This window comes from Sceloporus occidentalis, unplaced genomic scaffold, assembly GCF_023333645.1.
Source record: "Sceloporus occidentalis isolate IW3139 unplaced genomic scaffold, rSceOcc1.0.p SCAF_17, whole genome shotgun sequence".
Taxonomy (NCBI): Eukaryota; Metazoa; Chordata; class Lepidosauria; order Squamata; family Phrynosomatidae; genus Sceloporus; species Sceloporus occidentalis.
Genome location: NW_028316997.1, coordinates 1081872 through 1104586, shown reverse-complemented (window position 1 = coordinate 1104586; position 22715 = coordinate 1081872). Strand labels below are relative to the sequence as shown.

Below are 22715 nucleotides of genomic sequence, written 5' to 3'. Positions count from 1 at the left end.
CATACACATTTCAAAGCAGAAAAAGTGTACAGCAATCTGGCTGTATATGTTGCAAAACATCTGGAACCACATCCTTGGGAATGGCACTCTGAAACAGGGAGGGGTCATGAATCCTTAAATATATTTTAGTATTTTTTTAAGAACCTTTTCATATAGTGAAATGCAGGGCCGACAAGGTAGGTGCCGGCCTAGACCACAGATAGCTTATGGGCCTGACCTTGCTTTTCATTGCTCCCTAGTGATGCTTTTGGTGATCATGTTGTGCCTGACCTTGCATTTTTAAAGCCTTCTGTGATGCTACCGGCAAGTGATCATAGTGAACTCGACCTCACTGCAGAGTGCCGGGATATGATGTCATATCCCAGCGTGCTGCAGTGAGGTCGGGCACACCATGATGGAGGTCTGCAAGAAGACGGACTTCAGAAAAGAGAACAGTAAAGTTAAGATTATGAGAAAGAAAAGCAATTGGGAAAAGGGGGAAAATATTGAAAAAAGGTTTTGATAATGAATAAAGAGGAGACCGGGAGAAAAGGGAGAGATGAGATAAAGAGAAAGAAGAGAGATGAAGTGAAATAGTATGAGAGATGAAATATATATATATATATATATACATATATATATATATATACACATACATATATATGTATATATATATATATATATATATATACATATATATATATGTATATATATATATATATATAAAGGAAAGATAATGAGAGGGTAGAATCAAAGAAAAGGGGGAGAGAAAAGACAAAAAAGGAGGGGTAGAAAAAAATTAGAGATGTAGAGAAAGGATAAATAAACAGAAAAAAGGGGGGGAGATAAACAAACTGGGGAGAAGGATGAGGTAAAGAGAGAGTATGAGAAATAAAGAGAGAGGGGAGAAAATGGAAATGGAGAAAAAGGAAAGATAAAGAGAGGGTGGGAGACAAGGAGAACAAAGAGAGCTAAAAACAAAAGGAAGAGATAGAAAATATATATAATGCAGAGGAAAAGAGATGGGGAAAGGGTGAGGTAAATACAATGAGGAGAGATTAAAAAAATGGGGATGAACAAAGAGAAGGGAAGAAATAAAGAGAAAGGGAGCGATGAGAGAAAATGAGAAGGGGCGGGACATGAGAAATTAGGGATATGGGCCGAAAGGGTATAGATAATGAGACAGGGGAAAGTGTTTGTATGTTAGTACAAGTATGTCCAAAGGCTGTAACATGTAACACATGGATAAGAAAGTCTCTGGACAGAAACATGCACCACAATAGCAACAGGCACTTTGAAACAGGCACCTCAGGATAGGCACATTAGACTTCGATAGGGGACTCTTCGAAATGAAGATAGAAATCTCAAAACACAGACTTGGATAGGCACTTTGGACTCGTGATAGCAGCCTGTTTCTTTGGCTAGTACTACATTCCTGATTATAATGGATTGTGGTCTCAAACAGGAACAGTCTCTGATTCTTCTATTTTCTCTCTACTTTCTGCATATCCTTCTCCGGGAAGGGGCATTCATTGAGGCTCTGCTGCACACTTTAAAGGCTGATTTAATCAAAACACAACCACATGGGATCTCCTCACTCTCCACAGCGCTCTCTCCCAGCCCTTGCCTCCTTTAATTCATATACAAAACAGCTTTATTGGATCAGAGGCTAGCTTCTCCCATGAGGCTCAGTAAGGCTTCAATTACTTTAAGTTCTTTATTTGTCCCACAACCAGGATTTGTTCCACTTTTTAACATGCCTTCCTAGTAGTCACTGCCTGATACCGAGTCCATACAAGATGAGTCCTTGAGTGCAAATACAATTCATTATCTTGTGGCCACCTAGCCAAAAACCACTGGGTCTTTGCACCAAATGTGAAGATTCTAACAAATGATACAGAGGGAATTTGCAACAAAATGCATGAAGTCAGAGGTCCTATAAATGTGGCTGAATTTGTGTTCTTTTTGAGGTAACTCCCCAAAGAAAAAAGTCACTAGTAACAAAGTGGTCTTATACAGTTCTACACTGGGAAGTATAATGTTTTATATTGTACAGAACTGCAGAATATGATGGAACAATCTAAATTAATAATAATAATGTTAGCCAACGGCACCTAAGTCAGGGACCAGTGAGAGAATATTGCTTAATTATATCAACGCAATATATTTAAACAGGTTTCCAAAGCTTTGAATACCTTTGTCCACTCTAAAGGGTAAACTGTAATTTGGTTTGGAGACTATAAAATAAAACAATCAAATGTTGAAGAATGCCGTGCGTATTTTGAAGATCAATCTAAAAGTAAAACTAACTTCAAACTGGTATTGTTTTGAACTCATTTAATTATCGCAGGAATACAATACAATCACTTTTATATCTATATCAGTCACTCTCTTTTTATTTACTCTGAATAATAGATTAAACCCATTAGAAAACATACAAGCAACCTGTTAGAAATGCAAGACATTTGCAAAGGCAACTGAATAATTTATCTTCTTTGGTTTGTTTATTGTCTATAGCATATTATTATTAGTAGTATTTAAGCTCTGTAAAAATCAGATCAAACTATCACTCTTCGGAAGTTATGTTTTCTGCAAAAGCTAAATATAATTATTGAAGCTTTAAGGTGTTTTTCATTAAAAAAATGTAACATGGCAACATGGTCATTTTTAAAGATGTTCATTAGCAAAAGAAAACAGAGTAGATCATTAATCTTCAGAATAAACCTGTTAAAAAATTGATCATGCCTTTAGAAACTGTGAAATACCCTGAAGCTGTTATTGATCAACACTATGGAGAGTGCTTTAGATTGAGACGGTGTGAGGAAGGGAGAACCAAAGCTTTATGCATGGAGGTTCTATAGAAAGGATATGTCTCTTCAAGTGTGAAGCCGCTCTACACAAACTGGAAGTATAAGTAGTTCAGACATGCTCCCCACTGAAGCTTTCAAGCAATAGTTGACAAGAACACTCATTAAGTTGGACATCTGCAAGAAAGCATACCTTGCCAGATTGAAAGCATCATCGATCAGTCCTGCTCGATTACTGACAGAAATGACCTATAAGAAAATTGGTATCATTTAGAAAGATAATACTGGTAGGTAACATTAGATCAAAACAAAACCCCAGAAGAACAAATTTAACAAGAACTTACAGTACCTCAGAGTTCCTCATTAGTTGGTCGATCAGTAAACCCCAGTTCTTGACATCATAATTAACCCTGAAGTAGCCAATTTGATCAATATTCCCCAACACCCAATCACTTTCATCTAGTGTGGGAATTCGATGATACTCTGTAAATGGATAAAACATGTATATCAGCTTCACTTTGAGTTCTACAGCTTTCTAAACAATTAGTAAAAACATGTTATATTAGGAACAAAAATGGATGATTAACAGTACTTTATGCTCATTAAATCTACTAATTGTCCAAGTAAATTACTTAACAACAAAACTTTTCAGCCAACAAACGCGAATTTGGAATTATTTATACAGCAGCTGTCTTTACTTTCACAACAGTAAATACTTTTTTACACTCTAGCCAGATTCTTGTATAGAACAAATGAATTAATATCATTATCCTTTTGTATTTTAAACTACAACACATTGACATACACTTGTGACACACCAATCCAATCTGCATAGAATCATGGAAATATATGCAGATATATATATGCTAAATACTCACTGTAAATAAGAAATGTTTAGGTATTAAATGTTACTCAATGAAATGGAAATCTCCTATACCTTTTAGCCTGGTCAAAGATATACAATCGAGATAAAAAGAGCTAAGATAATCATTTGTAATAATAATCACTTGACATGTTAACATAAAAAAGCTTTTGCTACCTTTTATGTTATGTTACCTTATACGCAACCTGATTCAAAGATTTTTTTTATAGAAGGCTAAAAGAAGTCATGGTTCAATATACATGTGGCAACACTATCATGCAATTCCTGTATGGTAATAGTAATTGGCGAGAGGCTGTCTTTGTTGACTGTACCCTAATAACCTAAAACTATTTTTTTTTAAATAGACACATAAAAGAACATGGGAGTTAAGAAACAGTTGTAAAACATAGGGGATTCTGTATAAAAAAATATTCTGGAGAAATGTTTAAAACGTGGTCTTAACAACATATTGAATGTTTCTGCTGGTTGACCCGTTACACTTGGCTGATATGGTTGCAATGCAGCCGTTCATTAGAAAACAAATATTTAGAACACTAAAATGCACACACCCAGTCTGATAAACATTTTGTGTATATTAAGATTGATCTTTTTATCATGTATGGGACAAAATCATCTCAGCGTACACATACCCCATATCTCTGGGACAATTAAAGCGGGTAGACATAGTCTGGGCGTCAACCAAATTATTTTCAAATTAATTCACCTATAAATGTCTGCTGTATAAATTTCGACATGTATTCCCAACCTTACACCTATAGGAATTCTCACTGTCATGATAGCCAGGGTATGACAAGGTGAACATTTTTATGGAGTATTATAAGAGTTGCTTGTAGCCTGTTCTACTTTCTCTAGAAGTAGTCACTAAAGTAAAGTTTATATTCTGATTTTGCATTTACACGTTACTTGGGTGCATTCTAGGCCCCCTAGGGAGTCAAATTTCTATTGTTGAATATGAAGCCAAACTGCCTGTACAGTAACAAATGTAGCCCTATATGGGTATTCCAGAGTGTTTAGCTACACTTGAAAGAAAATGCGTGGTGCTGCGTGTCACTACATCATGGAAATCTTTATAAAAGTAAGTTAACATAGCTGATCCCATGGTATACCCATGAGTTTGAATGCATATACAGTATATTGCTCATTACAATCTCTAAACATCATTGATTTATTAAGTACAGTGATGGATATTATTTCTACTTTAACCTTACTGATTCAATTTAAAGCCAGCCGTAGAATTAAGTTGATTATCTTTGAGAACCAAAAATATATTGGTGGTTTGCTTCATTTTTTAGGTATGAACAGTGGTAATTATTCCAAATTAATATGCTATGACATGGAATGTATAATAAAATACCTGATTGATAACCACATGAATATTTTTGCAAATGAATATTACAGTTAGAAAATGATTGTTGTGATGTCATTAGTCAAAATCTATTTGTATACTTAAGATATTTTTATAATGTAGGATTAAAAATATTATCGATATTATAGAAACCCGCATAATGTGTAAATCATGGGAGAAGCCATCTTTAAGTTGTGATATTGAGATATTCCATTCTGTTTCTTTCCTTATTTATTTCATTTTGTAAGGAATTGCTTTAAGGAAAGCTTATTAGTCCCAGCAAGTTTTTTCAGGTTTAGAATAATGAAGGTGATAACATCAGGTCCAAGGTACCTCACAAAAGGGCAATAATATGGAGAAGAAAATAAACCAAGAGAGAACACTGCTGGCTGCTGAAGCAGCTATGAATGGGGAAAGGGAGGAGGACTGGTGGCAGCATGAAGAGGAGGACTATCAATGGTATGCTGAGCACAGCTAATGCAGGTATGGCTCTTAAATAGGAACTTAAGGTGACCTTGAATATAAGGTAATTTAGCCTCAGATTTTTTCCCTTAAGGAAACCTTGACATGTATGTTCAAGCAAGTATCAGACAACACAACATTTGTAAAAAATTGGCTTCACTTCCAGGGTCCACTAAAATAAAAATTAATAAAAAATAATACATTTAATTTTTGATTTATTTTAACTGTAGAACTGAATTTAGCAATTCATTTTCAACATTGTCTCTACATAAAAACATCACAGTTTTTACAGTACTGTGTGAAAAGGTGTTAATATCAATTTCCATGCACATTTTTTTAATGGTCATGGACAGACTCAGCAATGCGAAGGCGAGCTAGATATGGAAAATCAGCAAAGTTGTGTTTCCTTGTATTAGCATACATTTTATGCTGGTCCAGTTCATGGCTGTGTAGGCAGTCTATTAGTGTAGCGTTGTAGGGGCTGTGCAGCAAACCTTTGCTCTGTTGCAATGCCGGCATTAGAAATTAAAATATATTGTATAAACGTGGTATAAATGAATTTAGGTTGGATAATAAATAACTTGAATATATTTTGTACAAATGATTAATCTGGTTTGGGTTTCATTAGCACTTTATGTTACTAAACTGACTGAAAAGACATCAGAAGAATGGCAAATAATGCACTTGCACCATTTTTATATGTTGCCTTATTGATAATTGAAGCCTCAATTATGAAACCTGCACTCACCATGAGTACATATTTCAAACACAATCAATAATGAAATGTTGTATCATTTAAACTTGAAATTCCACATCCTTGAATATGTAATACATTTTGTTAGATTTTTTCTAGATTTTATTTTTACGCATATAGTATAATATGCGTATATAATTCTGCTCACATTCATTAAAATACATGTTTTATTATCAATACAGCATCTTCATAATTCTTGAAGAGCTTTTGGTCTCTCAGTGGTATAATATTTTGATGTTATTGTTATAGTAAGTTAATCTCATTGCAATAAAATTGTATAAATATTTTACAAATATTGGATGTTAATTATGTTTAATTATAAGTATAATAGGATAGTGCTAACATTTGATCTATAACTTACTCTTACTGCAGAATATGCTTAATGCGTTTGAACTGTACTGTGGTTGCAAAAAAAAACCAGGGAGCTATGTGATCTCGCTCTGGAGCCACCATACTCGCCATATTGGAAGGAAGCATGCCTTCACTAAGATGGCGGTGCCCTGAAACAATGAAAGTAAAAAGGATCCAAGAGGGCCTGTTCATGGGCGTAGGAACCGGGAGGGACGGGGGGGACAGATCCCCCCCAGTAACTCATGCGGGGGGGCCGATAATGAAGAAATCCCCCCCAGGGCCCCCCAAATGCAGCCCGCGAGACCTCGAGGTGCGGCCCACGTAAGATCGGCAGCCAGGGCAACCGATCTTATGCGGTCCGCACCTCGAGCCCTGCTACTTACCTGTGGGAGGGTCTGCTGTACTGCACAGAGGAAGCGGAACCCAGCAGAGTTCCCGTGACATCACATCCTGCTTCCTCTGTGCAGTACCAAAGAACGCAGAGGGAGGTCGCGCCCCCTGCTGAAGTCTGTGAGCGGCATCGAGGGAGCTGCAGTGCAGGTAAGGGGGTGGGGAGGGTGTTTGAATCAGTATGCGTGATTGAGGGAATGAATCTGTGAATGAATGAGTATATGAATGAATGAGTGTGCGTGTGTGATAGCATGGATGTGTAAGTGCTGGAACCTAGGCATGATGGTACTGTGATTGCTGTTAGCAATCACACTCCTATCATGCCAAGTCAGCCAGTACATGCTGAAACCTAGCTAGCTGCCCCCCTTGTGTATTGATGCTGCCAGCAGTATGGGGTCTGCACATCACTTACAGCCACCCTGTACCATCATGTACTGGCTGACTTGGCATGATAGGAGTGTGATTGCCAATAGCAATCACAGTCCCATCAGGCCTAGGTTCCAGCATTTACTGGTTGGATGTGTAAGTGCTGGAACCTAGGCATGATGGGACTGTGATTGCTGTTAGCTGTTAGCAATCACACTCCTATCATGCCAAGTCAGCCAGTACATGCTGAAACCTAGCTAGCTGCCCCCCTTGTGTATTGATGCTGCCAACAATATGGGGTCTGCACATCACTTACAGCCACCCTGTACCAGCATGGACTGGCTGCCTGGGTATGATAGGAGTGTGATTGCTGTTAGCAATCACACTCCTATCATGCCAAGTCATATTGCTATTTTTTTTTGTCCAATTGTGGTGTGTTGCCTACTTTTATAAAAAATGTGAGTTTTTATTATTATTTTTAAAGGTGGTGGGTTGTTTTCGGTTTTGGCTAAGTGAACCGTGAATGTTTTGGTCCAGAATTTTCATTTTGGTGCATCCCTAGAATAAATAGAACAATTTCATTTTTAATTATACTGAGTCCTGAATTTGTAGTCGCAAAACTTTCTAGGCCCAGAAATCAGTGAGAGAAAAAGTAAAGGTTTTGTATCATTTACTTTTTTAATCTGCATATTTTCTCACAGTGAAAAATGAGTGTGGCCCGCGCACGTATACAATTCTGATGAAGTGGCCCACTGCAGAAAAAAATTGGACACCCCTGGGGTAGACAGTGAGAAGGGGGTGTAGGGAGAGGGTAGCTAGTGAGAAGGGGGGTAGGGAGAGGGTAGCTAGTGAGAAAGGGGGGTAGGGAGAGGGTAGCTGGTGAGAAGGGGGGTAGGGAGAGTGTAGCTAGTGTGAAGGGGGCGGTAGGGAGAGGGTAGCTAGTGTGAAGGGAGGGTAGGGAGAGGGTAGCTAGTGAGAAGGGGGTAGGGAGAGGGTAGATAGTGTGAGAAGGGAGGGTAGGGAGGGGGTAGATAGTAAGAAGGGGGAGAGGGGGTAGATAGTGTGAGAGATGGGGAGAAAGTGGGGATCTGATGGGGGAAAATGCTGTCCCCCCAGATTTTTAGGGGTTCCTACGCCCATGGGCCTGTTCCTGAGACCACTGAGGTCGCCCAGCAGGATGATCACAGGTATTGTGACCGGCAATGCAGGACAATGTAGCAGAATAAATATAAAAAAAGTTAAAAAAATATTAAAAATGTAAAAAAATAACTAGACATTTTTATATAATACATTATATGATACGATCAAAATAGCCTGTATACAGTAATTTGTGTGGGTAATATAAATGAGAAAGAAAATAAAGCTAAACACAAACACTGCAGGAATGTTAAAACAACCATTGTCATGAAGTGTTTTCAAAACAATCCAGTCACACAGTATGTCACACATCACAATTCTATTCCAGAGAAGCTACCAATGTCAGTTTGCAACGAATGTACAAATGAGTGATACATAACAGCAGTAGAAAGGGGGCAAAAATATGTACATATTCCGGGCTGTAATATAGCAGCGCATAAATACTAGCCCACAGAAGTAATCTCCAAGAAGCTCCAGGCACCATGGACAAATCCTGGCATTGACAGGAAAGATAACACATGCCTTATTTGTCTTATTCTGGCAAACCCTATGGTTGTAAGAAAAATTGCAGTGAGGCAATTACCATAGTTGTCAGCTGACTTATTGGTAACTGAAAAATTATAAACAAAGCCAAAATGATCATAAAGCATATAGTGTCCCAATAGCTTCTTAAAAGGTGATATAATTTGTTTGTGTTTAGTCTATGTACTATACAGTGGGGCAAAAAAGTATTTAGTCCGCCACCAATTGTGCAAGTTCTCCCACTTAAAAAGATGAGAGAGGCCTGTAATTTTCACCATAGGTACACTTCAACTATGAGAGACAGAATGGGGGGAAAGAATACAGGAAATCACATTGTAGGATTTCTAATCAATTCATTGGTAAATTCCTCGGTAAAATAAGTATTTGGTCACCTACAAACAAGCAAGATATCTGGCTCTCACAGACCTGTAACATCTTCTTTAAGAGTCTCCTCTGTCCTCTACTCGTTACCTGTATTAATGGCACCTGTTTGAACTTGTTATCAGTATAAAATACACCTGTCCACAACCTCAAACAGTCACACTCCAAACCCCACTATGGCCAAGACCAAAGAGCTGTCGAAGGACACCAGAAACAAAATTGTAGACCTGCACCAGGCTGGGAGGACTGAATCTGCAATAGGCAAGCAGCTTGGTGTGAAGAAATCAACTGTGGGAGCAATTATTCGAAAATGGAAGACATACAGGACCACCGATAATTTCCCTCGATCTGGGGTTCCACGCAAAATCTCACCCCGTGGTGTCAAAATGATCACAAGAACGGTGAGCAAAAATCCCAGAACCACACGGGGGGACCTAGTGAATGACCTGCAAAGATCTGGGACCAAAGTAACAAAGGCTACCATCAGTAACACACTACGTCGCCAGGGACTCAAATCATGCAGTGCCAGACGTGTCCCCCTGCTTAAGCCAGTACATGTCCGGGCCCGTCTGAAGTTTGCTAGAGAGCATTTGGATGATCCAGAAGAAGATTGGGCGAACGTCATATGGTCAGATGAAACCAAGGTAGAACTTTTTGGTAGAAACTCAACTCGTCGTGTTTGGAGGAGAAAGAATGCTGAGTTGCATCCAAAGAACACCATACCTACGGTGAAGCATGGGGGTGGAACCATCATGCTTTGGGGCTGTTTTTCTGCAAAGGGACCAGGACGACTTATCCGTGTAAAGGAAAGAATGAATGGGGCCATGTATCCTGAGATTTTGAGTGAAAAACTCCTTCCATCAGCAAGGGCATTGAAGATGAAACGTGGCTGGGTCTTTCAGCATGACAATGATCCCAAACACACCGCCCGGGCAACGAAGGAGTGGCTCCGTAAGAAGCAGTTCAAGGTCCTGGAGTGGCCTAGCCAGTCTCCAGATCTCAACCCCATAGAAAACCTTTGGAGGGAGTTGATAGTCTGTGTTGCCCAGCGACAGCCCCAAAACATCACTGCTCTAGAGGAGATCTGCATGGAGGAATGGTCCAAAATACCAGCAACAGTGTGTGAAAACCTTGTGAAGACTTACAGAAAACGTTTGACCTCCGTCATTGCCAACAAAGGGTATATAACAAAGTATTGATATGAACTTTTGCTATTGACCAAATACTTATTTTCCACCATAATTTGAAAATAAATTCTTTAAAAATCAGACAATATGATTTATGGACTTTGTTGTCTCATTCTGTCTCTCATAGTTGAAGTGTACCTATGGTGAAAATTACAGGCCTCTCTAATCTTTGTAAGTGGGAGATACTTTTTTGCCCCAATGTATATAAATACATATATATAACCAAAGATGGTCCCAAAAACCCATAAGAACATTACTAAGATATTAGCTCCCCCTACTAAGGAGTGGGATAGGTGTTGATAAAAACAAAGTTAACCTAATAAATACTTATTATAAACAAATACCAGGATTACTTTTCCAAGATATAGGCAGACAACAAAAAGACAAAATTATAGCCATGGGTAAAAAAGGATCAGCAAAATCATTTATTAATTACTACTATATGTATTATACGCAAGTAATTGAGAAACATTTTGTGGGGTTCAATAGTCACTGGGTGAGGCAGAGTATTGGCAGTAACTTGTAGTCTTATAGGTTTGCTACCTAAACCTGCATGGCACAATTATATGAAATACAAGAAGGCTAATTATGAAGCAGGTTTATATAACACATTTGCTAAAATATACACTTATAATAAAACCCTTTCTCTCTATGTTTCATTATTAGGTTAGTAACAATCATAGTCTGGGTAATATTGTATTTTTGTTTTGCCAGTAAATAGTGTTATATGTTTCTACACTATGAGTCATATCAAGAAAAGATGGCATTGCCATTCTTCCATAATTTAATAATGAAGTTATGAATAGCCTTCAGACTTTCTTAATAAACACACCATGTGCAATTATAACCACCATGGAAAAATGAAACCTTCAGAAAAGTCATGTAATTAATGTTCTGGAAAGAAGTGAAGCCTGTGCAGCAACCTTTCTGAGATTTATTTATAATTCAGAGATTATATGCATTTTATCATGTTCTATCTATCATTATTACTTACTGTTTTATATAGAGCCATCAAATTCTGTAGCAGGGTACAATTGGTAGACAGGACATAACAAGTAGTATATAACATAACAATTTGACTTGCTCTCTTTTTCATCAAAAGTTCCAGATACAGGGCACCACCATAGTATGTGCAAAATCTGATTCCCATAAAGCAGATTTATGCCTATAGCAGAACTTTTTTCTGGCAAAGAGAAGGGGTATAACAGCTATGACCCTTTCTGCTTGAGTATGTTCCAGCCAACACTTGCCTAAGATATTTTATTTTGGTAAAAAAAACTAAAACTTTGTGAATAGGATATCTGTAATGTTTTGAATGAGCAGTTGTAATGAAATTTACTAATAAAGTCGCCCATGTGATGTGTTTATCACCTATAGACAGGCTCTTGGGCATATTAGTTCATTGCAGAAAGTTTTTTTAGGGCTCAATATATTCTATCTTACATAAGTTTAAGCATCATTTGTTCCCTAGTAACAAAAGACTTTTCACTCTGTAAGGATGTTGGTAGAATACAGTAGCATTTATTAAAATAGCAGTATGACAAAAAGTTCCATAAAATAACTGATAGAACAGTTTACAAGAAAATGATCACTAACAATGATGGTTTTATATTAGCCTCACTTTAACTTTTCTATTATACAGTTGCATCCATCGCCATATTTTGTTTTGGAGCATGACATAAACAGCCTCCCACACAGTCTTGCTGTGGAAACTATGTTCTATGTATAATAGCTGTCAATGAGAGAGGGAGAAAATACTAAAAATAATATGAGAGCTACTGCAAAAAAAGTGTTTTATTTTTAATATGTCACAAAAAACTAAAAGTTCTGACAATATCTTTATCGCCAAACTCCTCTAAGACAGGGCCTGTTTGTATTGTTTTAGTCTAACCCTTTTATGATTGGTGGTATAAATAATTGCTTATTGTCAATAACAAATAAGCAAATATTATACAAAATATGCAGAACACAAAACAATGTTTAAAAAACCCGAATCATCCTGCATGTTAATGCATGGGGAAGTCTTTTGCCGATCCACTTACATCTTTAACTGAATGAAATCATGCATGTACTAAACAAAAAAACAAAAAAATCTTGCCCCAAGTACACAAAGATTTTGCCATGAGGATGAAGACCTGTGCAAAACAAACATTGGCTTATCATATTAACAGATTGCTGGCAATTGAAATAGACATCATGTTTGAAGCTTGTATGACTATGTAATATATACAGGACAACCATTAACAAAACAGTAACACCTAGAAAGTACACATTACAGAAGAGGTAATAATAAAGAATTCCTTGCAACTGTCAGATTCTCTGACAAAATTAAGGGACATTTTGGAGATTATTCACATATTTATCAAAAAAATGATGAAATAAAGGAATGAAAATGGGCTTAATAATGTTTTTTTGAAATAAAGAGTTCTGTAAAACTCCCCCTCACTAGGATGGCACACAATAATTACTTCTTCATACTATGCCAAACAAGGTTAACATTTGTTCTTAAGATTAGGGAAAGTACATGGAAGTCTTAAATTGATATCTTAAAAGTAGAAATTAATAACACCAATATACACTACATCAAAAAAATCAGGGGGCTTTCAAACAAACATTGACTCGCACTCACACTCTTACTTACTCTCTCACACTCTGATTCACTCTCTCATGCCTTCTGAATGTCTCGCTGCCTTCTTCACTGACCCCTTCGGTGTCTGTCAGCTCTGCTTCTCCTCTAGCATCTTGCTCCTGTTCACATCTCCGAGGACATGACCTCCACACACTGTACACTAACATGCATTTGTTCTAACACCATACACTCAACCCAGTATAACATTGTACACTCCAAAATACCCACACACCTGAAAATTGTACACTGATGCACCCCCCCCCCAATTTAACATTATACACTGGCACCACACACACACACATACACTCATTTTAACACTCCACAAAATCTAGCATTGTACACTGACATACACTTATTGTAGAAAAATACCCTTACACTCCCCTCACACACCCTATATGCTGACACATAATCTAACATTGTACACTGAAGCATACTGTACACTGTTTAGTTTATAGACTTTTGTCCTACACACACTTACTCTGGCCATGTATACTAAAACACACTTAATACTGTACAGTGACACCCATAGTCACATGCACACTAATTTTAACCAAAGATAGACACAGTCATGGTTCATGGCGGACATTTTCACAGTTGCTGTACTGAGGGGAGGAGATGTACCGGGACAAGCTCCGGAATACTGGGACTAATTTGGGAAAATTAGGACAGTTGGCAAGTATCCCTTTATAGCATTTGGTCTGTATATAAAGGCAGTGGGATGGCTGTCATATATAATCAAATGGTAATTCACTCATGGTCTTCAAAAGTACTTAGCTTTTATTGCAAGACACCAAAATGTCCTGCCCATATATAGGAATCTGCCAGTCTAGGTGTTCGGTGGGCTGCGCATGCCGACACTGGTTTTTAACCTGTGACAGATTGCCATGAGTACACAAGTTTACTATTTATGTGGTTCTCTATTATTAATATCTTTTATTTATAAAGCTCCAACAATGTATGTAGGGCTTCTTACAATACATATATTTAAGGCGTATGGCAAAACTAGGATTGACATACTACGATAAACCGATACAATAGGTAAAGAGCTTGCAAGCTTATTCAGCTGAACAAAGCCTGGCTGACAGTTATGTTTTATAGAAAAACCATCAATCGTCTCCTTGTGTTTTCCAAATACTTTTATACAAACACATGTCCACGATAACATAACAAGACACAAGCCTTATCATACCCAGGTACAGGACCACATGCATTTTAATACCATTGTAATGCTAGCAACGGATCTGGGTGGTTTCTCGTGCGACTGCTTTGCTGTACACTCACTATAATTAATGTCTCAATATAGCAGGTTCTGAGTGCTGCTAATAGATTGATGTCATTCTTGGATTTGTGCCAGAACTTACAGTTGTGCTCAGAAGTTTGCAAACCCTGGCAGACATTGTCAAATGTTGGCATTTATTTTGAAAATATGATTAAACATGCCTTATTTAAGGGTAGTGATCATATGAAGCCATTTATTATCACATAGTTGTTTGGCTCCTTTTTAAATTATAATAACAGATATCACTCAAATGGTCCTGATCAAAAGTTTACATTCCCTTGAATGTTTGGCATCGTTACAGACGCACAAGGTGTCACACACAGGTTAAAATGGCAATAAAAGGTTAATTTCCCACACCTGTGGGTTTTTAAATTGCAATTAATGTCTGTGTATAAATAGTAAATATGTTTGTTAGCTCTCAAGTGGATCCACTGAGCAGGCTAGATACTGAGCCATGGGGAGCAGAAAAGAACTGTCAAAAGACCTGCACAACAAGGTAATGGAACATAACGATAGAAACAGATATAAAAAGCCCTGAACATGCCAGTCAGTACTATTCAATAACTTATTATTAAGAAGTGGAAAATTCAGGGATCTCTTGATACCAAGCCAAAGTCAGGTAGACCGAGAAAGATTTCAGCCATAACTGCCAGAAGAATTGTTTGGGATACAAAGAAAAACCCACAAGTAACAGTAGTAGAATTACAGGCTGCTTTGGAAAAAGACTGTGTGGTTGTTTCAAGGAGCACAATATGACGATTTTTGAACAAAAATTAGCTGCATGGTCGAGTTACCAGAAAGAAGCCTTTACCGGGCCAATGCCACAAAAAAGCCCGGTTACAATATGCCCAACAACTCCTTGACACGCTGCACAGCTTCTGGCACGCTGTAATTTGAGTGACGAGACCAAAATAGAGCTTTATGGTCACAAGTAGAGGGGTCAACAAGGTCTATAGTGAAAAGAATATCACCCCCACTATGAAGCAATGTGGTGGTTCATAGATGTTTTGGGGTGTGTGACCTCTAAAAGCACAGGGAATCTTGTGAAAATTCATGGCAAGATGAATGCAGCATGTTATCGGGAAATACTGGAAGACAATTTGCATTCTTCCGCACAAAAGTGCGCATGGGACACTGACTTTCCAGCTTGAAAATAACCCTAAGCACAAGACCAACCTGACCTTCCAGTGGTTACAGCAGAAAAAAGTGAAGGGTTTTTAGTGGCCATCACAGTCTCCTGACCTTAATATCATCAAGCTTCTCTGGGGACATCTCAAACATGTGGTTCATGCAAGACTTTACGACCTGGAGGCATGACGAATAGGCAGCTTTACCACCTGCAAGAATTTGGGACCTCATAGACAACTATTACAGCAGACTGCATGCTGTCATTGATGCTAAAGGGGGCAATACACAGTATTAAGAACTAAGGGTTTGCAGACGTTTGAACGGGGTCATTTCTTTTTTCCTTGTCTCCATGTTTGTTTTATGATTGTGCCATTCTGCTCTAACCTACAGTTGAATATGAATCCCATAAGAAATAAAATAAATGCTCACTCATGTTTCCTTTAAAAATTGTACATAGATTACCAATTTTCCAAGGGTATGGAAACTTTTGAGCACAACTGTATATTGATCTTCATTTTTATTATGTTTATTTACTAAAACTAACAATTCAGAACTTTTGATTCTATGAACGAACATTTTTTATATCACTAATGCTTGGTATACATCTTTTCTTTTTACTTTTGTTGGCAGGTTTCATGTTGATTGCTATTTATTTTTATTGCAATGGTAACATTACCAACTGTGGTTATGTTTTCACTGATTCCAAGTCCCACTGAGGCATTTAAGCTACTCTCTGCTGGTTTGCTAAGACAGTGACTAGGATGTGCTTGGTCAAAAATAGAAAAACAAATCAAGGGTGCTTGATTTTAGAAACAGAATTTAGCCCATTTAGTCTGCTTATTTTTCCCAATGTAAGACTCAGGTCTTAATCTTTGGTCTCATCTTAGATTCAGGATAAAATAAAAAAAATCAAATGATGGAAACTTGAATGCCATATCAACTCTACAGTATAAAAACCTAATTTATTTTGTAAGTAAATCTTGGTATTTGCAACAGAGAAGTCTCAGATGACACACTCACAGAGAATATTTAATTCCAATATTATGAAATAGATTTTTCTCATTGAAATCATATAAAAATGGAACTATATGTGCTACACCTGTCTCTACAAAAGTTTAGCTTTGTTAGGACAGTTCTAATCTGGCATCGAATTCTATGTTTCCATGATGCTTGGAAACATTTACTTTTTGTATGTTTGCCAGTTTCTTCCCAGTTTTCCCATATCACATCTTAATTACCCTCTTTTACAGACAAGGAATTTATCATTGTTTTCTAAATCTTGCCCAAATAATTTAATTTTAGCTATTAGTGGAAGGTACAGTTTATGTAAATGTTGTATTCAATAACAAAGCACTGTAATTTTATTTTAAGAATAGGTATTTAAGGTTAGTAATTTGGGTTATTAATACTAGTGATATTCCCTGATAATATTCATAGTGAGCTTCTGTGTAAATTATTTTTAACATCAGGCAAATAGCTTGTCGCTCTGCCAGATTTTTTACAGAGAATTCAAAAGGGTATACATTTTGTTATTTATATTTTCAAACTGACTTCTAGTGGAAAATCAGAAAACTCAATTTAGTGTGGTGTCTAGAAGCAAACCGCTAATTTACTTGTCATGAACCTTTGTCCAACTATTTTGTCAAAACTGTATTTGCACTAATTTAAGTATATTGCCTTACATAGTGTTTTTAAATACTTGTCCATCTTAAAACTAAAGCGTTCATCTTGTCATTCTTTTGCTGAGTAGCGTGCATCGTTCTTTCCAGATTTTTTTATAGGTTCCTTTAATTCGAGTCCATTATCGTATTGATTTTATTACGAATACAAATGGAAGAACTAATGACCCACTGGAGTTAGCTGCCTTCCCTACCATAATATTATAAATACCTTGTTTTCTGATAGTTGCTGAATTGATTAAAAAAATGTCAATGAATGAGAAAGATATGCGCCAAAAAAAGAATGTTTGTTAAATTTTTATATAAATCATAAAAAAGCAAACTACTTGTTACCATAGGATGCAAATGTCTAGCTTAAATACACTTCATATACTCAATCGTTACCATATTAATATATGGGGTTTCTGGTGATAAGAATTGGTGCATCAATATGTTGGCAATAGTCTTATGTGAAGTCATCTGCTATATTTTATTCCTATTGGAAGTTGTTTGTAAAAATTGAGTTACATCGTTATATTTCAAGTTATTTTTCAAGGATGGAAATAAAGATTCAAAATGACGGTTGCAAGTGACCTATATAAAGTAATGATAGATGAATCAGGGAAAACAAGCCATAGTCAAGTGCTTTTTAATGATAGCAAAAATAGCTATAGATCTATACACCACTTAGAAGCTCATGGTGCTTTTATATTTACATGAGTCTCTTTCAATAAATCAATAGTGATTTAATGTTGGACAGTTAGAAAGTGCCTAGGTAAGCAATACAGTATATTACATTTGATGAGTGCTTTAAGTCAAGTGAGCTAAAGTTGTACAACGGCCAAAGTGAATTTAAGCGAAAACTAAAATGAAATTGTAGGGGTTGTGAGGAGCATTGGACTCTCACGTGGAAATTCAATTTTACTTAGTGCCATCCTGTCAGGGTTCCACCCTTGCAGTCAAGACTGTGTTTATTATCAGGTGTCATGTCTATTGCAGCCTCTAGAGGCCATCTATCAGAACAGAAAAAGTATATGTTAATGACCTTATCTGCTGCACCTGGGCATTGGCCTTCCCCTTAAATACCCTGTTTAGCCTGAGGGCATCCAGCAGTGTGCCCTGTCTAGTGCCCTGCCACAAGGATTGCAGCAGTGTTCCTGCCTAGTGCCCTGCCAGAGGCCCTCAGCCATGTTCCTGTCTAGTGCCCTGCAAGAGAGATTCCAGCCAGGATTCCATCAGTATTCTTGCCACAGTGTCCGGTCTGTGGACTATCCAACCACAGTGCCCAGTACAGAGACTTTTTAGCCCATACATTTACCCAGTAGCTTACCTAGCGGGGAGGGGGGGGCGGTCCGCACCGGGTGCCGCTGACCAGGGGGGTGCCAACTTTCCGGCACCCGGCACCCCTCCAGAGACGGACAGTAATGTCCGCCGCTGGAGGAGAAGGCTCGCAAGGGAGCGGTATCGGAGGTCTTTAACAGACCTCCGGCTCCCTTGAGTGATTTTAAGCCGGTTCCCTTGAACCGGCTTAAAATCACTCAAGGGAGCCGGAGGTCTGTTAAAGACCTCCGATACCGCTCCCTTGCGATCCACGCGGCAACTGCTGCTGTGCGCCGGGGTTTGTTGTCAGATCCCGGCGCACAACACTGAAGCCGCGCCCACCGCCGTCCGTGCCCTCTGACCTGGAAGAAGACAGAAGAAGAGGAGCGAAGAAGACAGAAGAAGAGGAGCGAAGAGGAAGATAAGGAGCTGACTGCTGTAAGAAGAAAAGAGGAAAGGTAGGAAATCATTCAGTGAGAGTGGATTGGTAAGTGTGGAATCTGTGGATTGGTAAGTGTGGACTGGTATGTGTGGAATCTGTGGATTGGTAAATGTGGAATCTGTAGATTGGTATATGTGGATTGGTAAATGTGGATTGGTATGTGTGGAATCTGTGGATTGGTATATGTGGATTGGTAAATGTGGATTGGTATGTGTGGAATCTGTGGATTGGTAAATGTGGATTGGTAAATGTGGATTGGTATGTGTGGAATGTGTGGATTGGTATGTGTGGAATCTGTGGATTGGCATGTGTGGAATCTGTGGATTGGCATGTGTGGAATGTGTGGATTGGTATGTGTGGAATGTGTGGATTGGTAAATGTGTGAGAGTGATGGGTGTTATGCTGTACTATTTCTTTTTCATTATATAATTATTCTCTAAAGTACATCATAACTCCCATCACTCTATACTGTTCCATACAGTGGCAGAGCTGGGAGACAGAGGCCTTGCACCCCCACCGCAGGACTCCTGAAAGGTAAGTGAACTTCAAAGGGGGGAGAGGGTAGATAGTTAGGGGGGGGTAGATAGGGAGAAGGGAGTGAGACGGGGGGATAGGGCAGAAGGGGATGAGAATGGGAAAATGGGAGAAAGGAGGGTAGCAAGAATATTGAAATAAAGAGTCAGAATAAGAGAGCGAAAATGAATGGATTAATGTGTGGATGAATTGTTTGAATGAGTGAGAGAATTAATGAATTTGTGAGAATGCATCAATGAATATGTGTAAATAATTTGTGTGAAAGAATAAATGATTGTGTGAATGAATTGTGTGAATGAAAATGAATTAGTGAGTGACTGTAAAAGTGTTTGTGTTAATCATAGGTGTATAGTTGATTTGTCAAAAAGGCAAAGATGGTATAAGCAGGGTGTTTATGGGACAAAGGGACAAAAATGGCACAGGCAGGGTGTTTATGGGACAAAGATGGCACAGGTAGCGTGTTCATGGGACAAAGATGGCACAGGTAGCGTGTTCATGGGACAAAGATGGCGTACACTTGGCTGTTTGGGAACAATGCTGACTCATGCTGGGCTGTTTGGGGGCAAAGATGGCCCGTCATATGTGTGTGTAATTTGGGTGCTGGTCAGGTTCTATGTGGGCAATGTGGACGCTGTTTTTTTGGAGGGTTATTAAAGAAAGCACTATTATATGTTCAGTAAATGTTATTTAAATGTATTTATTTTACTTATAAGTAATTAATTTATTTTTTCAGATTTCTTGTTGTTTACAGTTGACATACAGTTTACAAATTGGTGCAATAAATATTCTTAACATAATTTTGTAGATGTCTTTACATTTGGTGGGGGGGGGTGCCTCTTACAGGATCCGCCCCGGGTGCCAAATACTCTAGGTACGCCCCTGCATTTACCTACAGCCTGTACTCTGCCTATGCTTTAGCTTGCTGTGTAACCAGTCCTGTTTGTACTTCTGTCCAGCTAGCACATATATGTAACATAGACTTATATTGTGTTTAACTATTTGCTCCTCTGTACTTATTTGTCGGTATGCATCATAGGTACAGGCAGAGCCCCAGGTATCCCCTGCAATTGAGCTCCTACGCGACCTGCTTAACCGAGTTAAATTGTATTGTGTAATGAAAAAAAGGGACAAGGAATTCTGAATGGTAGTCTATAATGAAGGTCTTAAAATTTCCAAAGAGACCTAATATCATGTTTTGTTTATTAGACAGCTGAAATATTCTCAACCTGACAGTAAAGATGAATGTTAACATTTTCGGTAAACTATTTGCCATTGGTACTCATTGTTTGGTTATGTTTCTAGAGATACCAATATATTCTCACCTGATTTGTTAGACACCCATATAATTGTCTGCGGTGAGATATGACTTGTATTTCCCACTGCAATTGTTAATGGAACATGCCACAGGTAGCTGAAAAACAAAGGGAAATTGAATAAAAACACAGGAACAGTAGTAATTACTCTCGGTGAGCATGAATACAAAAGAAAAACAAAATCTTATTTTGTGGCAAAAATTAAGTACCTGTAATTTTTTAAATGACATCTAATAACTTATAGAATAAATAATGAAACAATCTCAAACACAACCAGATTGATATAGAAATGTCATATTACAGCTCAGACATCACATAAAGGGTTCGGAAATAATCTAGCAACTGAAAAATAAGATGTTTGGTAGTAGTGCTGCTGGAATTAATTTAAGGTAGGGGAAATTAAACATTAGTTAGTTGCCTGAGGCACCAAAAGACGAGAGTACATAGTGCTGAAAGAATAAGAATGTGGTAATGGAACAAAAGTAATAGAATGTTTTGAAACATTTTCTGTCAATGATACGTAATCAGTCTTACAATGTCTGTGAAAAACAGATACAGTTAGTTTCAAAGATTGAATTAATATTCTATTGTGAAAGCAACTAAACCAGACAAAAAGTATTTCATTTGACATTGGACTCTTAATAATGAGTAAAATAGCACACCGTTTTGCTCCCTTAAAGGGACACTCCAGTGGACTTTAATATATATGCTAGATTTGAGGTATCTTTACATTTATGCAGAATCCCCCCAAATGCATTTGCCCCTTTTCCCAACCACTCAGCTATTTTCTATACAGGGGATGTGTTCAGCTGAACACATTTCCTGACACATAATATACTTACCACCAGTTAGCTCCAGTTCTGGCTGTCAGCATCATAGGGAAGTTTAAATGATGACCCCCCCATGCGCATGTGCTGAAAGTTTTCCATTGATTTTAATAGGAGTGCTTTCCTTCCACTAATTGGGTGATCCAAACAGCTTTACAGATGAACCAGGGATCTGCGGCTTCTCCCCAAGGTAAGTACTTATTTTTAACCGTTTGAGGAATGCATTTTTAAGTACTTTAATCTTCCTTCTTTGGTAAGGCCGACAGGGACAATAGAAATTCCCTTTAGGGCATTCTTCTTTATGTATTCTGGTTGGTGCCCCTTGACCTTTATTTTAGCGTCATGAAATTTGCTCTCAAATACCTCATGGTTGGAAAAACTATAATTACATGAATGTTTTAAAAGAAATACTAGTCATTGAATGTATTTATAGCTTATTTATTAAAAGTACAGTGCATTACGTTTTACTTAGACAGCAGCAGATGCTGTAGTGTCATTTCAGTAGAGAGAGTGACAAATAATAATATCATTAAAACAGACTATTTAGAAGCATTACAATAGCATTAAGTTGGGTTTTATGCATTCTGATAAATGAGAAACACCAGTATTTACAATGCAATATGAGAGGTGTGTTGGTGGCACCATTTATTAACTGGAAAACAGTTCCACATTCAAACTAACTGGTGTAAGTTTATATCAAATGGGCAAGTAGGATCTCTTAAAGATGAGGAGTTAATTTCCTTTACGTGCCTTTTGAGTGACAGAGTGATGTATGTTGCTTGGAATAAGACCAGTGGAGTTGGCAGGGGGGCCATGCCCATTTTTTTGTGCAGCCACGAGGGAGCACTGATTGATGCTTCCAAGCGCTGGAGTAACTATAAGGGCCTGGTGCGACCGCTTCAACCCATTCTTTCTGTTTCCTCGTACCTGTTCAAAATCGTTTAAAAAGGGCCCTTCCGACCTGGACCACACCGATCCAGGTCAGAAGGGACCTTTCTAAACTATTTTCAACTGGCACGGG

At 38.0% G+C, this 22715-nt stretch overlaps 1 protein-coding gene across 1 annotated transcript in view; it reads right to left on the bottom strand.

The window, feature by feature from the left end:
• LOC149302725 (thyrotropin-releasing hormone-degrading ectoenzyme-like) overlaps positions 1 to 22715 on the bottom strand; it is a 331139-nt gene that overhangs the window by 40447 nt on the left and 267977 nt on the right. The window contains exons 10-12 of the mRNA XM_089482127.1: positions 20877 to 20965; positions 3136 to 3269; positions 2980 to 3035 (exon numbers count right to left, since the gene is read on the bottom strand). Coding sequence (XP_089338253.1) covers positions 2980 to 3035; positions 3136 to 3269; positions 20877 to 20965 — 279 coding nt within the window. The remainder of the gene's footprint in view (positions 1 to 2979; positions 3036 to 3135; positions 3270 to 20876; positions 20966 to 22715) is intronic.